Source organism: Castanea sativa, chromosome 11 (assembly GCF_040712315.1).
Source record: "Castanea sativa cultivar Marrone di Chiusa Pesio chromosome 11, ASM4071231v1".
NCBI lineage: Eukaryota > Viridiplantae > Streptophyta > Magnoliopsida > Fagales > Fagaceae > Castanea > Castanea sativa.
Genome location: NC_134023.1, coordinates 27,456,016 through 27,471,908, shown reverse-complemented (window position 1 = coordinate 27,471,908; position 15,893 = coordinate 27,456,016). Strand labels below are relative to the sequence as shown.

Genomic DNA, 15,893 nt, shown 5'->3' with positions numbered 1-15,893 from the left:
CCCAATATGCCTTAAACAATATGAATTTGTAGAGTGTGAGCTTGAAACCCAGGTTAGAAGCGTGTGAGGATTAAATGACAAACTAAAGATTGCAAGTAATTGGAAACAACAAAAAATATCGTAAATCAGCTTCCTCGGATGTAAACCAAGAGTTGTTCTTATATTATATCTTTGTCTTTGTTTCTTTTTCTTTTTAGGTTACAAAAAGTCCGTCCCCTTCTTCTGTCTTAGATTGCTCTTTAAATACTACTCTTTTGAATACTTTGTACACGTGTTGCCTCACCTCCCCCTTAGCCTAGATATTTCTTTTCTCAGTGCCTTTGAATAGTAACCAGAAGTTTCTCTTCCACTGTTCAGGTGTCACTTCCCCATAAATGCGGCCAGGGTGGTAGGTGTAGGGTCTTTAATGTGGAGGTAGCAGCCTTTATCTTTGACATTTCTTCAACACCGGTGCTTCTGGGGCGTTCTAGGGTTCACCCCTCTTAACCATTGGCCTTAACCGTGTCATCCCCTAATCTTTACTATGAAATCCCGAGTTCTTCGGTGTTCATCCGAGGGTAAGCTCACCCTCGGCTGGATCCTCGGATCCTCGGCGTATGGGCCGACCCATAGTACTAACAAATTCTAAACCCAGGAGCAGGTCGGCCTTCCTTAACACGGCCCAAAAGGCCCACATTCCCATCAGGATCTTTTTACCACCCACAGTAGCTTAAGGCTATAATCTTACTTAATATATTTTTATTAGAGGTGATTTATTGATCATATAGTAAATAATATCCGCTTGACACAAAATTTGACATATATATTAAGAGTGTAAAAAACATGCAATTCAACGGTTCGATTTTCAAAATATATAATAATGTTTATTTTTTTTTTAAAGGAAGTTGTAGCCTTAGGATACAATCAATTTTGTCTTTTCTTTAAGAACATAGTTTAGCTATAAAATTGATTGAAATATATATATATATATATATATATATATATATATATATATATATATATATATATATATAGAGAGAGAGAGAGAGAGAGAGAGAGAGAGAAAAGGTTTTAAATTCAATGTTTGTGGATTGTGGTAGTTGATGAGTCCCATATGAGTTGAGCATTGTAGCACAACGAATGAGACGGCACAACAACTCAAGAGTCACAATTGGCATAAGCATAAGCATAACAAGTGTTTTAGTCTTTCAGCTAATTCGTTTTTTATCTTCTATTTTTTGTTGTTTGCCTATCATTTTCTAGTGCCTATTAGTACTCGCATCTTTGTTAATATAATAATATACACACACAAACATTTAAGAAAGAAAAAAAAATGTTGGAATCCTGCGGGTATTGTGAATGTGTCATAATATTTAGGTGCACGTGATGACCAAACTAAAAGAGCAGTTAGGAGTGGAAGTGCAATTTGCATGTTAAAAAATCTCCTAGAAATTACCGCTTTTTATTTTTATTTTAATCAATTTCAGAGGTTGGCAGAGAAATTACCACTTTGCTTGCTTAGAAGATTTTTCACTATGTTTCTTTACTGAATGAATGGAAGTTTCTAATTTGAATATCCACATTAATTATTCCCTCTTTCAAGTACAAAGGTCAAATAACGAAAAAAAAGAAAGACTATAGTAAAATCTGTTAGGTGAGAAAGACACGGGTCTAGCTACCTTTTTTTGCACAGGAATCATATAAACTGGTTGGTAACTCACAATTAGAATGGTAGCTTCTTAGATTAACTAGTTTCGATAAAAATAAATATATATATATCAACGTACTACTACATCCAAGTGAGTGTCAAAACTACTAGTCAAAAATTAACTAGTCTAGTAGTGGGATTGGTGGGTCTAGGAATTTCTATATTGGAATTTGGAATTATGGGCTCTGCTGAGTATCAGCCACTGCTACTTGGTCTGGACTCACATTCTCGGATTCCTGATCTGTCATCGATTGCAATTGAAGAATTCTTGGAACACAGACCAGTGGCAATTCGATGGTGGCCTCGTTTAGTGGGTTGGGAGTCAAGGCTCCTTTGGCTTCTATCAGGAGCTTCTATCGTTGTTTCCATATTCAATTACATGCTAAGTTTTGTGACCCTCATGTTCACTGGCCATTTGGGTTCTTTGGAGCTTGCTGGTGCCTCTATAGCTAGTGTTGGAATTCAAGGTCTTGCTTATGGGATAATGGTAAGATTTCCATAATTCTTTTCAGGTTGTTTTTATCGTTTAAAGTTTTTATTAATTTGACGTGACACTGGAAACACAGTTGGGCATGGCCAGTGCGGTCCAAACTGTGTGTGGACAAGCATACGGGGCGAAGAAGCTCGCGGCAATGGGTATCATATGCCAAAAGGCAATAATTTTGCACTTGGGAGCAGCAGTTCTGCTCACTTTCATCTATTGGTACTCAGGACCACTCTTGGTAGCCATGGGGCAGTCAGCGAGCATAGCTGAGGAAGGTGAAGTTTTTGCACGAGGTTTGATACCACAACTGTATGCATTTGCAATAAGCTGCCCAATGCAGAGGTTCCTCCAAGCACAGAACATTGTAAATCCTCTGGCTTATATGTCTGTTGGGGTATTCATCTTGCACTGTCTACTATCATGGTTAGCAGTTTATGTTTTGGACTATGGCCTTCTGGGAGCTGCTTTGACACTAAGCCTCTCTTGGTGGATTCTTGTCTTGGTAAATGGGCTTTATATTCTTCTAAGCCCCTCTTGCAAGGAAACTTGGACTGGCTTCTCTACAAAAGCCTTTAAAGGACTTTGGCCTTATTTCAAGCTCACTGTAGCTTCTGCAGTCATGTTGTGGTATGTGCAAAACCTCTCTCTCTCTTCTTTGTATTTTCTTTCATTTTAAATAATTATTCTTGTAATTTTCGGATAGTGAAGGGCCCCACTCACAAAACAACAAAATTTAATGTCAACTTCGTATCTACATTCATGTGCCATATGAAATTATAAATACAAGTAGACCAGTTCCTCAAAAAAAAAAAAAAAAAAAAAACTAGTAGACCAATATTTGCAAACTACACTCACAAACTCTCCCTCAGCACTTCCACAATCTTTGCAATCACAAATACACTCTATTTTTTGCTAGGTCAAACACAAATACACTCACAATCACGTAATAGTAAATGAGAAATTATATGTCCATAATATTTTTATAACAAAGATATATCTATAATATTTTTATAACACTTTTACAATAAATTTTAAGTGGTAGTTGTTAAAGGTGGGAAAAATTAATTTAAATTGTGGATTCAAATTAAAACCAATTTCAACTTACTGCCTATAATTTGTTGTAAAAGAGTTATGAAAGTGTTGTAGACGTAACACGTAAACTCTTTGGGTAAAAAAAAGAAAAAGAAAGAAAGTCAACTCGCTCTCTCTCTCTCTCTCTCTCTCTCTCATATATTTCCAAAGGTACTAGCTACATTTAGTCTCCAAATATAATTATATATTTACATCTTGATAAGGAAAAGATTTAGCCTCCATATATAACTATATGTAGGTGTCTCTATATAAGGCTCTAATTCTTATTTCTTGGTGAATAAAGATTTAACTTCTTTGTTAAAGAAAAAAATTTTCTTCTACACCAAAAAGACTAAAATAATAAAAAATACATAACCAAGTAGTCTTTTTTTTTTTTTTTTTTTTTAAATTTTTTTTAGGCAGGGTTCGAACCCAAGTTCGGTTGATGAGAAGAGACTAATATTAGTTGAGCTATTACATAGATAATTAAGTAAAAATAGAAATTTGAGTCAAATTTTTAACATTTATTAATTTTGATTATAATGTTTATGCAGTTTGGAGATATGGTACAACCAAGGATTAGTGCTTATATCAGGGCTCCTCTCAAACCCTACAATCGCACTAGATTCCATATCTATTTGGTATGTCAACCTACTCCTGTTTGCAAAATTTTTCCCTTTTCCGGACTATTGTTACCTGACTCACAAAATCTATTGTACATATATATTTTCAGCATGATGTATTTGAATTGGGACATGCAATTTATGTTGGGGCTAAGCGCAGCAGCAAGGTGTGTGAGACAAGAAAAAACAGATCCAATTTAATGGGATAATTTTTTTTTTCTTTTCTTGGCCTATTATAAATTTATAATTAGAAAGTAATAATGAAATGATAGTTATTTTTATTATCATGGATTGCAGTGTTCGGGTGAGTAATGAGCTTGGGGCAGGACATCCAAGGGTAGCAAAATTTTCAGTACTAGTAGTGAATGGAAGCAGCATCATCATTAGTATAATTTTCAGTGCTATTGTTTTGATATTCCGGGTTGAGTTAAGCCAGCTTTTCACAAGTGACACTGAAGTTATTGACGCAGTTTCCAGCATGACTCCATTGCTGGCAATTTCTGTTTTCTTAAATGGCATTCAACCTATACTCTCAGGTAATAATGATAAACTAACAAAAACAAAAACATGCTGGTAATAAAAGCATCATTAATTATTCAAAATTTTCCCTTTTTGGGAATTTCAGGTGTGGCAATTGGGAGTGGATGGCAAGGTGTGGTGGCTTATGTTAACCTGGCCACTTACTATGTAATTGGTCTTCCAATTGGATGTGTTCTTGGCTTCAAAACTAGTCTAGGAGTAGCAGTAAGTTTAATATCTCTCTCTCTCTCTCTCTCTCATTATATATTATTTTTGCCTTATCAACAATGGAGTGGTCATTTTCAGGGGATTTGGTGGGGGATGATTATTGGGGTTCTTTTGCAAACGGCAACTCTAATTATTCTTACTGCCAGAACAAATTGGACTGCTGAGGTAATTTATTTCTTTTCATTACTTTTACCTTGAAACCATTTGATAAATTATCACTTATTCAAAAGCTTAAATTATTAAAAAAAATCGAATTTAATTTACCCTTATTAAGTAGGATTTAACACGTGGCAATTTTTAAAATAAAAACTAAGGTGGAGACATGTTTTGACTGAATCTGAATGTTTTTAGACCTAACACTAGAATTTAAGGTTGAGATAAGAGTTTCAACTCAAAAACCATTTAATCTAACAACTATATATCGGACTTTCGTTTTTTTTAATTATTTTATTATGTTTATTTATTTATTTTTTTGGGTAATACAAGGTAGTTAAGCTCTTTATGTGGTTTTCAAAAATCTGTTGATGTATAACTATATGTCATGTCAGTCATAGTCAGACTTATTATAGTGCATTTGACAGGTTTTTATCTTTATCATTTGTCTGATGCTTATATTATATAGGTTCAAAAAGCTGCTGACCGGTTGAAGAAATCTGCAGAAGAAGATACATTGGACTTGGTAGCTGACATATAATATAAGCATGTATATGTCTTGATTCTTGATCAACAATTTAGGCTGTGAAATTTGTGTGTTTTCAATAGAGTGTCAGCGTATGGCTACTGAAGATTTAGAGGCTTGTTTGGATATGTTTTTCAGAGAATACCTATTCTTTTTTTGTTTTAGACGAATGTGTTTGGAAACTTGTGATCCAAAAACAAATATTTTGGTAGCATAATCTGAAAATGTATTTGAATGAATTACCTGAATTAATCTAGGAAACTTTAAAGCTGTTCATCTTAATTCTAAGAATAGTATATTTTTATGCACGAAATGCTTGGAGATTCAAGAGAGAAAGATTCCAGTTGTAGAATGAAGAATGTATTAACGTATTATGTATATATTTCTAACAACCTAAAAAAAGATGCTATCTTAATGCTTCCCACTACTTGGCAGCTGCTTGTGAGAGGGTTTTTCTCGAGACCTTCAATGTCATGTAAAAGAAAGTTTTCGAGAAGCTACAAAGAAGAAACTAATTCTTTTAATTGATTGAAATGAAAGAAGTGTTTAATTTACATAATGACTCTGCCTTATATACACGAAGCAGAGGAAAGTAAAATGAAGAAAGAAACGTAACTAACTCTAACTGACTAACTAATCAACAGCTGTACACAATTAATCAATCACACGTGCAAACTATCACACGAGCTAATCACTTATTGAAACGACATCGTTGTCTTTTAATTTCCCTTTCTTCTTTCCTTTCATCCTGACTGTGTCGTTTTGTTCTGTCATTTCTTCATTGCAACTCTGATCTTGTTTCTGCTTGACCGAGATGCCTTGCTTCTTAATTTCTTCCTTCTTGATTAAACTCTCAACATGTCAAATGTCCCTCTTTGGAATAAAAAAACAGCTTACCTTTTGCATTTTTTTTAGTGCTCTATAATGAAGTCGATCGATGTATATCCTGTAATTAGGCAATAGTTATATATATATTTTTCGAAAATTATAATAATTATCTTATATTCTCGCAGTTTGTGAGACTCATAAGATGTGTAACAGTTATTAGGTGCATAAAATGTCTTCATCTCATACCAATATAAAAATTAGACAATAAGACAAGAAGAAATTATGGTGAAAATCACTATTATGGCCTCCAAGAATGTTGTCAACTCCTATAGTAGATAAGACATACAGTGGCCCAATTATTAAGATCTTCTGATATTTGCAATAACAGAAGACTGAAATGTAATGTGATTTATTCTTTATTTTACAGGGTCCGGCTCATCTCTTGTTAGAAACCCTCCTGTTATCTCCCTTTTTTATTTTATTTTATAATTTATAGATAAAAGACACATGACAATTAAATGATCTAACAGTAGAAAAAAAGTCACCTCAAACCATCCTATTTTTCATTGCAATCTCTCTCTCTCTCTCTCTGTAGCATCACCATCGGAGCCCTCATAGTCATAGTCTCATAGACTACCTCCACACCATTAGGACCTTACCCCTTCACTTACGCTGAGCACATTGCACGCTTTGACTTGGGCAATGATGATATAGTAGCGGCGGCGACGCAAATGTCTAATGTGTGTGTGTTTTTTTTAAGTGGCACAACAATGAGTGGGGAGGAAGGCTTCTGGCGGATTGGGGGTAAGCGTTCAATTTATTTGGGCCAAAGATGGCATAAATAGTGATTTTGGCTATTGCAGCGATGCTATGTTGTGATTTCTATTGTGAGTAATTTCTTTGGGTGTCGTTGTTAACAAAAAGGTATGACGATGGGATTACGGTAGAAAATAATTTTTCTATTATTGTTTTTTGTATCTGTTTTTGTGGTTTAAGTTAGTGATAATGATAAAGTCAAGTCGCACATAATAGCAGATAACTAGAGTTTACAATCTAAATTTCAAATGTAAATTGCACTGTAGATAGTGTGTGTGCATAGTTTTAAAAACCGAACTAGACCGGCCAGTCCAATCGGTTCAACTAGGAACCGGCCTTAAATCCGGTCCGGTTATGATATAAAACCGAAAATAACATAGAAAGGTAAACAGTGCAAACCGGCCGGTTCAACCTTGAGAACCGTAAAACCGGCTGATCGAACCGGTTTTGCTTATATGCCTAAACTATGTCGTTTTGCCCCTCAAAATTAACCCTAAATCCTAAAACTATGATCAGCCCTCTCACCTCTCTCCTCAGTCCTCACGATTCACTCACGTTGCACACAGTCACACCTCCTCAAGCTCTCATACTCCTTGCCTCACTCTCTCCCTCACAGCCTCACGCCCTCACACCCTCAGCCCTTCACCTCAAGCTCTCAACTCTCAAGGTCAAGGCTCACTCTCTCCCTCACGAGTCACGCCCCCACGGCCTCATGCGTCACGCCCTCACTCCCTCACGGCCTCACGCTATCCCTTATTCCCTCACTCCCTCACTCCCTCATGGCCTCACTTTGTTCTCTGATCTACCTCACTCTGTTCTCTTTGCCTCAGCCCTCACGCACAGCAGCACGCTTTGCATGACGCCCCTGTCTATGCCTCACGCACAGCGGCATGCCTGTAATGTTCTTTGAGCGCTGCTGTACGGCTGCACCTCTGTAATTTTTTTTTTCGGCTTCATCAGGTAATAATTAATATTCTTTTCTTTTTTATGATTTTGATTACTTGATTTCGATTTTGATAATTTTCTCGGTTCTTTTTTTTTTTTTTCATCTCAGATTCTCAGTTCATGTTCTCAGCTTCATCTCAGGTTCTCCTCCTGTGACTTCACTGGTAAGTGGTAACTTCAATTATTAGTTTACAATAGTATTTTAGTTTATTTGTGATTTTGTGTATGTTGTGGATTTGATTTACAGAGTATTATTGTTTGGGAAATATAGTTTACAGAGTATTATACTTTTGATTGTGTATGTTGGTGTTGATGAATTTATTTGTGGATAAACTGGTTGCTGTCAGTTTGAAATTATTGACTATTGTTTGTGTATGTTGTGTTGATGAATTTATTTGTTGATAAAATAGTTGCTGCTAGTCTAAAATGTTGAGTGAAATGGAGTCCGCCTCTGTACCATCTAATGAACATGCTTCTACAATCGGGTCTAATGCTAATTCTTTATCTGTGAGAGCGAAATGTGATCCCTTATGATGTATACATTGTGGGAAAAGTTATAAAGGAGGGGGCATCAATAGGATGAAAAGACATCTAGCTAGAATTAAAGGTAATGTGGCTGCATGTATGGGTGTACCTTATGATGTTAGGTTTTAAATGGTTGAGAATTTGAAGGAAATTTCTAAATCTAAAGAACAAACAAAAAAGGATCAAGAAGCATCTAATTATTTGCCATTAGAGGACTCATCAGAATTTGAAGATGTCCAAGAAATTACTCCTAGAGGTAGGGGTTAGGTAGGGGAAATAGAAGTGGTCCTCCTAGTAGTTTTTTACCAAGATCCAATCTTGGCAAAAGAAAGGTTGGTGACATTGGTAATTATTTCGCTCCTAGAATAACACTGGGAGCTCAACCTTCTATTGAAAGTGTTCTTGCTGGCAAAGAAAAGAAGTTGGAGGTTGATATGGTTGTAGTAAGATGGTTGTATGATGCTTGAATTCCAATTAATGTTATGAACTCTAGTTATTATCAACTTATGCTCAATGTTGTAGCTTTTTATGATCCTGGATATATAGGTCCAAATTATCGTGCCCTTCGAGTGCCTTTGTTGAGAGAAGCAAAAAGAAAAGTCCAATTGATTGTTGATTCTCATTGTTCATATTGGGCTGACACTGGTTGTACAATAATGGTTGATGGGTGGACTGATACTAGGCATAGAAGATTGATTAATTTCCTTGTCTATTGTCCTAAAGGAATTGTTTTTATACGTTCTGTTGATACTTTTGACTTGGTTAAGGATGCTATTAATATGAGTAACTTGCTTGATGAAATTGTTAATTGGGTTGGTCCTGCAAATATAATACATTTGGTCACTGACAATGTTGCAAATTATGTAGCTATTGGAAGAATTTTGTGTGGAAAATATAGGAACATTAGTTGGTCATCTTGTGCAGCACATTGCCTAAACCTAATTTTTAAGGAGATTGGGAAGATGGATCATGTAGCTAAACTTGCAAAGCTTGCATCCAAGATCACAGTGTTCATCTATAATCATGTGGCTTTGCAAGCTTGGCTGAGGACTAGAAAAAATTGGACGGAAATTGTGCGTCTAGGGCCAACTAGGTTTGCTACTACTTTCATTGCCTTAGGGAGTCTTGAGGAACAAAAGCATGACTAACAAGCATTGGTGACTAGCAAATTTTATGTTGAATCAAGATATGCAAAAGATAAGAAAGAAAAGGCAATGGTGAAAATCATTCTTTACAATTAATTTTAGAATGATTGTCATGTAATTGTGCATATTATGTCAGCATTGATTCGTTTATTACGCATTATTGATTCTGATGAAAAACCAGCTATGGGTTATATATATGATGGCATGTATAGAGTAATTGATGGAATCAAAAAAATTTGCAAGGACAAGAAGAGACTATGAGAGCCTTATGTTAATATTATCAAGGATTGTTGGAATAATCAATTCTATAGAGATATTCATGCTGCTGCTGCTTATTGGTTGAATCCTGCATTCCAATATGACTTATCTACTCTTAATAAGAGGCTAGAGACACAATCTATTGTGACAGATGTTATTGAATCAAAAGTTTCAGTTGGCCGATTGAAGTTGGTGGAGGAATTAAGGCTATTTCGAGAGCGTGAACAAACTTTTGGAACCCAACTTACTCAAGAATCAGCCAAGACATCTCAGCCGGGTAAGATATTGTTTACTTTAGCTAATAATAAAATGAAAATATGTTTTAAAGATCATAGCTCTTTTTTTTATTTATTTTATTTTATTTTTTATATTTTTGGGATAAGTATAGTTGTGTTTATTGATTCATTGTATCTTTGTTTTGTGTTGTATATGGAACTTAGATGAGTGGTGGAAGTTGTTTGGATCTTGTGCTCCAACCTTACAAAAGTTTGCAATTCGAATCCTTAGCCAAACAGTTGCCTCTTCGGGATGTGAGCAGAATTGGAGTGTTTTTGAAAAAATACATAGCAAAATAAGAAATAGATTGGAGCATCAACAACTTAATGATCTTGTGTATGTTCATTATAACTACCGATTGAAAGAAAGGTATATATTATATAATCTCTTTGTTTCAACGTTTTTGTGGGAAAATATGAGTGATTCATTGATTTGGTTAAGTGGGTTCTTTGTGATTGTGAAATATAAGTGATTTGGTTATCAATTATTCATTATGTTCATCTTATGATATAGAGTCAAAAGGAAGAAGTTCAATTTTGATCCTATTGATTATACAAGTATCGATAAAACTAAATTTTGGGTAGTGGAAGATGAAGAACCTCCATTTTTGGATCATGAGGAGATAGATAATGTATTATATGAAGATGGAGCCTATCCAATCGAAGAAGGGTCTTCTAGCCATGTACAAAGAGGTTAGGTTATAACAATTCTTTGCCTAATTGCATATTTTAATTAGACTATTTATGATTTATGAGAAATGATTATTAGAATCGTTATTTCATTTATTGTTCTTTGGTTTTGGAATTTGTATAGATATGGACAATGAAGTGATTGAGGATAATGATGACATCAATTTGGAATCATTTGGTGATGAAGATGATGCTCCTCTCGAATTTAGAGATAAAAATCATCCTATTCCTGTTGAAGATGAAGAAGATGAGGATGAGGATGATGATAATGATACTAGTGGTGGATCATTGGATTCACATGATGATATTGATTTCAATTTTCTTCATAACAAATGAGGCTTAGGTCTTAAAACTTATTAGTTGTTTGTTTGAAACTTTAAAACTTATTTGCTATTTGGATGTAATGAACTTATTTGTTATTTGCCATTTGGATGTAAATGTAATGACTAATGAACTTATTTATTTGGTTTTGTTGAAAGTTTATTATGTTAAGGATGATTGTTTTATAATGTTATTATGTTAAATTATTTAAAAAGATGTTATATACTTCTTTTAAAAAATTATTAATTATTTATATAATTTAAATAAATAATAGTTAAATTATTTATGATGTCACCGGTTCGACCATCGATCCAACCTTAAAATCGATAATTAGCTCATTTTCCGGTTCTTTCACCGTACCGGTTTTTAAAACTGTGTGTGTGTGTTGGGGGGGGGGGGGGCGTGGGACATGGTCACCACATGGACTTTGGGCCTAGAAGAAGATTTTGAAGATCTACTTTCACAACATGGGCCCGGTCCATATGCAAATATAGGAAAGCCAAAGCCCAGAAGAAGAGAGGCCAACTAGGCCAGTTGTCGAGGTAATCCAAGGAACCTATTTGTCTCGAGACAAGGTGGCTTAACAGAGAAGCAACTAGTTGACTCACTGAGAATACGACTTCAATACCTTCCCTGAGGAATGAGAAGAAGAAGATGCAGAACCCAATGTAATAGTCACCTTTGCATTAATGAGCTTTTCCCATCTAATGTCAATCCCATTAAATGCTGAATGACTAGCCTAAACAGTAAGAACACCCCAAAAGTTTGCCTCATCCTACTTTGGGAGATAAAAGGAAGAACCTATTCAAGACGATTGACTTGGAGAATCTTCGTTGTCCAAATATTTGGTCATCAAGCTAGGCCACATCTTCCCTCTTGCCTCCCAATAGCCATCCATCCAAATTCATGACGTGGACTCGTCTCAGCTTGTCGGTGTTATCTAGTCCACAACCACTGCTCTTGCCTCGACTCAGCCTCCTACAAATGACACCAACAGGAAAGGGATCTAGAAAAGTTAGGAGGAAGAACAAGAGAGAGAAATAGTGAGGGTAAGAGCTTATATTTTCCTCTAGAACAATCATTTGTACCTCGGGAAACCGATTTTTATCAATTAAAGTGTCTTTTTCTACTTTCTTTACCTTCAATTATCTGTCTAATCTTTCTATTATGGAATTTCATTCATTTTATTAGAAATTAGTTGTGTTAATTATTCTTGGTTTATGTTTTGGACTCCCACAGTTGGCACCGTTTGTGGAAAATTCCACCAAGTAGTAGGATGGGAAGCTAGTTGAAGCTATAATGGCAAACAGGGGAAGAAATGGGGCTCCTAAGTCACCATAGTCGAGCATGTCTGTTGGGTTGGTCTATGGAAATAGGAGGATGCAGTCGGGGGTAAGGAGAAATAACCGAGATGAATCAAGGTGGAATTTGAGTAGGGAGTTGGTGCCTCCTTCCCAACAAAGGGAGGGATCAGCAACAAACTTTGCAGGACCCTCCCAATCTAGTAGGGTTCAGGAGATAAACCGCTTAAGAGTGCAACTATTGGCCTTACAACGAGATGCAAGGTGTTGTGATGGAAACAGAGATTGATAATTGATTAGACTTGGTGAAGGGGAATCTCATGGAGGGAAGAATACTCTAGGCCATCTTTGGAAATATCAAGAAAGGTAAAGCTCCCCACCTAGCAAGTATAGGGAGAAGTTAGCCTCACCACCACGTAGGCATGGGGTCGGGGAGAGGTTAGTCTCCTTAATTAGCAGGCATAGGGACAGACTGGATCCCCCCCCCCTCCCCCCAAACGAAGGAATAGGCATAGAGAGTTTTCCCCATGCAGAACCATGGAAAGAGTTGTGTCCCTAAGAAGAAATTAGGTGCTAAGGACTTAAGGTGAGCCTTTTACCTTGCAGAACATGAGGAATGATGCGATGAGTAAGGCCTTGCAGCAGATTTCTCGTTCTCCCTTCTCTGAGGAGATTGAGAGTTTGATTTACCCCAAAGGTTTGTGAGGTCCACCTTCATTATTTACAACGGGAAGTCTGATCCCATAGAGCACGTCAACCACTACAACCAGAGTATGGATATTTACTTCAGCAATGAGGCTTTAATGTGCAAAATCTTCCCTTCTAGCCTTGGACCCACAATCATGAGGTGGTTTGATGGATTAGAAAAGGGGTCCATTCATGGCTATGATGAGTTAACCTGAGCTTTTGCACGAGGTTTGTGACATGTAGCTGAGTCTCGAAGCCTTTTGATTCTTTGATCACCATGTCTATGAATGAATGAATGAGGGACTTTTAGAGTGTATTCAAATTGCTTTTGGGAGTTATATAATAAGATTGGGGTAAACAATGGGGGGTTGCCACTAGCACTTTCAAGGTTGGGCTTCCCATTGATTCTGAGCTGAGGACCTCCTTGACCCTAAAGCTAATTACGGATATGCAAAAGTTGATACAGAGAGTTGAGGAGTATAAGAGGTTAGAGGTTGACAAGTTGCAAGCTAAGTCAAAAGCCAAAGCACCTACGACTGAAAGAAAGGAGATACGAGTAGATCACCCCCCTCCTCAGCCTAGGAGCAAGATGATGGATCCGGTGGGTTATATTTATCTTAATACACCTTTCTATCTTAAAGCTTTTGTAAGAGTGCCACAGATTTTCATTTAAAAAAAAAAGTGCCACAGGTGCTCCATTAGATGGGTTAAGCCATACCATCATCTCAAACTCCATTAGAGGGATTAGGTGCGTGTTTAGATACATCTAAGTTTGTTACGGACATAAGTGAGAGAAATAATGGCAAGTAAAAACAAAATTAAATATGAAGGCTCAAAATACAAATTTCCAAATGTAAATAGTAAAAAATAACTCAATCTTTAAAAGCCAAAAGTGTACTTTAGTAATTAATTTAACTAGACTTTGAGTACGCGTTCTCTTCAAATTTTTTTTTCTAAAGATCATTGCTTTTTATTTATCCTAATTCAAGGTTGATGGGTTTTTAATCACAAAATACTTAAGGGTGTGATGAGTGGCCTCACATGCGTGCTCAGAGACTCTTCGATTTTTTTGGTAAAGGTTAATAATTTACTTCATTATAGTTTGGGATTATTACATTTTTCAATTGCCAAAATATCTAGGGGTGTGATGAAAAAATTATTTTACCTACAAACGCATAATACTCATCACACTCCTAAGTTTTTTTGAAGTAAATTATTAACTTTTACCCAAAAAATAGAAGAGCCTCACGCGTGTGCTCAGAGACTAATAGTATATATAGATTTGTAAAAAACATTTAGGGTGTCAATCAGTTTTAGTGCAGAGACACTGAATGAAATATATAGTTTAAAGCTTATTACTTATAAAAAAATATTTTTTACAGGTGGTAGGATCTTATAGAGAGAGTGCTCAACCGTGTGCCTTCAACTAATCAAAACATCCAAACACCTAAACAGCTAAACAGTCTATTCAGTCTAAGCTAACTTGTACACTGATAAGAGCAAAACAAAATAAAAAAGAAAAAGAAAAGTATCGGGATATAAACGAGTCAAGTTGAGATAAATATTAAAAAAGTTCAAATTATTTATTTAAAGGCGAAAAACTCATTTTCGTCCCTATATTTTCACGCAATTTCTACTTTGGTTCCTAACTTTTTTTTCCATCGCTTTTACTCTCTATCCTAGAAAACGCGTCTTGTTTTTGTCCCTACCGTTACATTAGAGATGGAAATTGCACATGTAGCAAACAACATAAGTTAAAAATATTAAAATAATGTCCATATAAACCACGTGGCTTTCCACTTCAGCATCTAAATTTAAAAAAATTGAAAACAGAAATAAAAACCAAAAATTATATTAATTGAGATCTAAGTGTGTCTTGAACAATAACAACAAGAACACAAACCCAGATCTAAGAACACAAAATTAAAATCCAAAAATCACAAACCTAGAAACACAAACACAAACCCAGTAACAGATCTTCCTTGTCAACCAAACACAAAAGCAACAAACACAAACCTAGCAACTGATTTTTCTTGTCAACCAAACACAAAGACAACAAACACAAACCCAAACATTAGTAAGAAATGGGTACGAAGAGCTGACTATAATGGAGTTCTTCAAATCCATCTTCTCCAAAGACCCAGACTAACCCCAAAATGACTACGCTCCCGAATCGAACCCGGACCCAAACCCAAACCTGGATCCGGACTTGGACTCCACTGCGATTTGGAGTTTCGGCGGATTGATCAAAATGATCGCGCCGAAATCGGAGTCAGTGATCCAGACCTACCGGCGCGATATACAGAATTTGGGTTTGGGTTGAAGAAAGAAACGTTGGTTATTCGAGAAGTTGCGTCGCGCGTCGTCATGGATTTCCCGGCTTCGCTCGAAGCCGGCGCTTTCATTCCTCAAGAATCGCTTGAGTCGGTCAGTCAAGTCATCGATGATATCGGCTTCTCCGTTTGGAAATCGACGGTAGAGATCATCACTCATGGCGCGGACAAGCTCCTTGTAGCTGGCGGTGGTGGCTCTGATTCTAATTCTGATTCCGATTCCAATAACGGTAGGCGATTGAGTAGTAGTAGTCAGGTTTGGATTTGGGTTTGTGTTTGGATTTGGGTTTTCTGAAGATGGATTACTGGGTTTGTGTTTGTATTCTTATTGATGTTTGGGTTTGTGTTTTTGTGTTTGGTTGACAAGAAAAATCAGTTGCTGGGTTTGTGTTTGTTGCTTTTGTGTTTGGTTGACAAGGAAGATCTGTTGCTGGGTTTGTGTTTGTGTTTCTGGATTTGTGATTATTGGATTTTAATT

At 36.2% G+C, this 15,893-nt stretch overlaps 2 protein-coding genes across 3 annotated transcripts; both read left to right on the top strand.

Moving 5' to 3' along the window:
- Positions 1-1,784: 1,784 nt before the first annotated feature.
- Positions 1,785-5,573, top strand: LOC142614420 (protein DETOXIFICATION 41-like). 2 transcript variants are annotated; one of them, XM_075786943.1, is made up of 8 exons: positions 1,785-2,174; positions 2,254-2,798; positions 3,797-3,883; positions 3,976-4,032; positions 4,163-4,401; positions 4,491-4,609; positions 4,691-4,777; positions 5,235-5,573. In XM_075786943.1, exons 1-8 carry the CDS (start codon positions 1,866-1,868, stop codon positions 5,304-5,306), a joined length of 1,515 nt encoding a protein of 504 aa, XP_075643058.1. In that variant the 5' UTR covers positions 1,785-1,865; the 3' UTR covers positions 5,307-5,573. The 2 variants fall into 2 exon arrangements, with proteins under 2 accessions (XP_075643058.1, XP_075643057.1); XM_075786942.1 differs by having other exon boundaries at positions 1,789-2,174; positions 4,491-4,777.
- A 2,745-nt stretch (positions 5,574-8,318) lies between these two features.
- On the top strand, positions 8,319-11,109 carry LOC142616308 (uncharacterized). Its single transcript, XM_075789185.1, has 6 exons — positions 8,319-8,400; positions 8,928-9,498; positions 9,862-10,085; positions 10,249-10,453; positions 10,598-10,776; positions 10,898-11,109. Exons 1-6 carry the CDS (start codon positions 8,319-8,321, stop codon positions 11,107-11,109), a joined length of 1,473 nt encoding a protein of 490 aa, XP_075645300.1.
- The last annotated feature ends 4,784 nt before the right edge of the window (positions 11,110-15,893 follow it).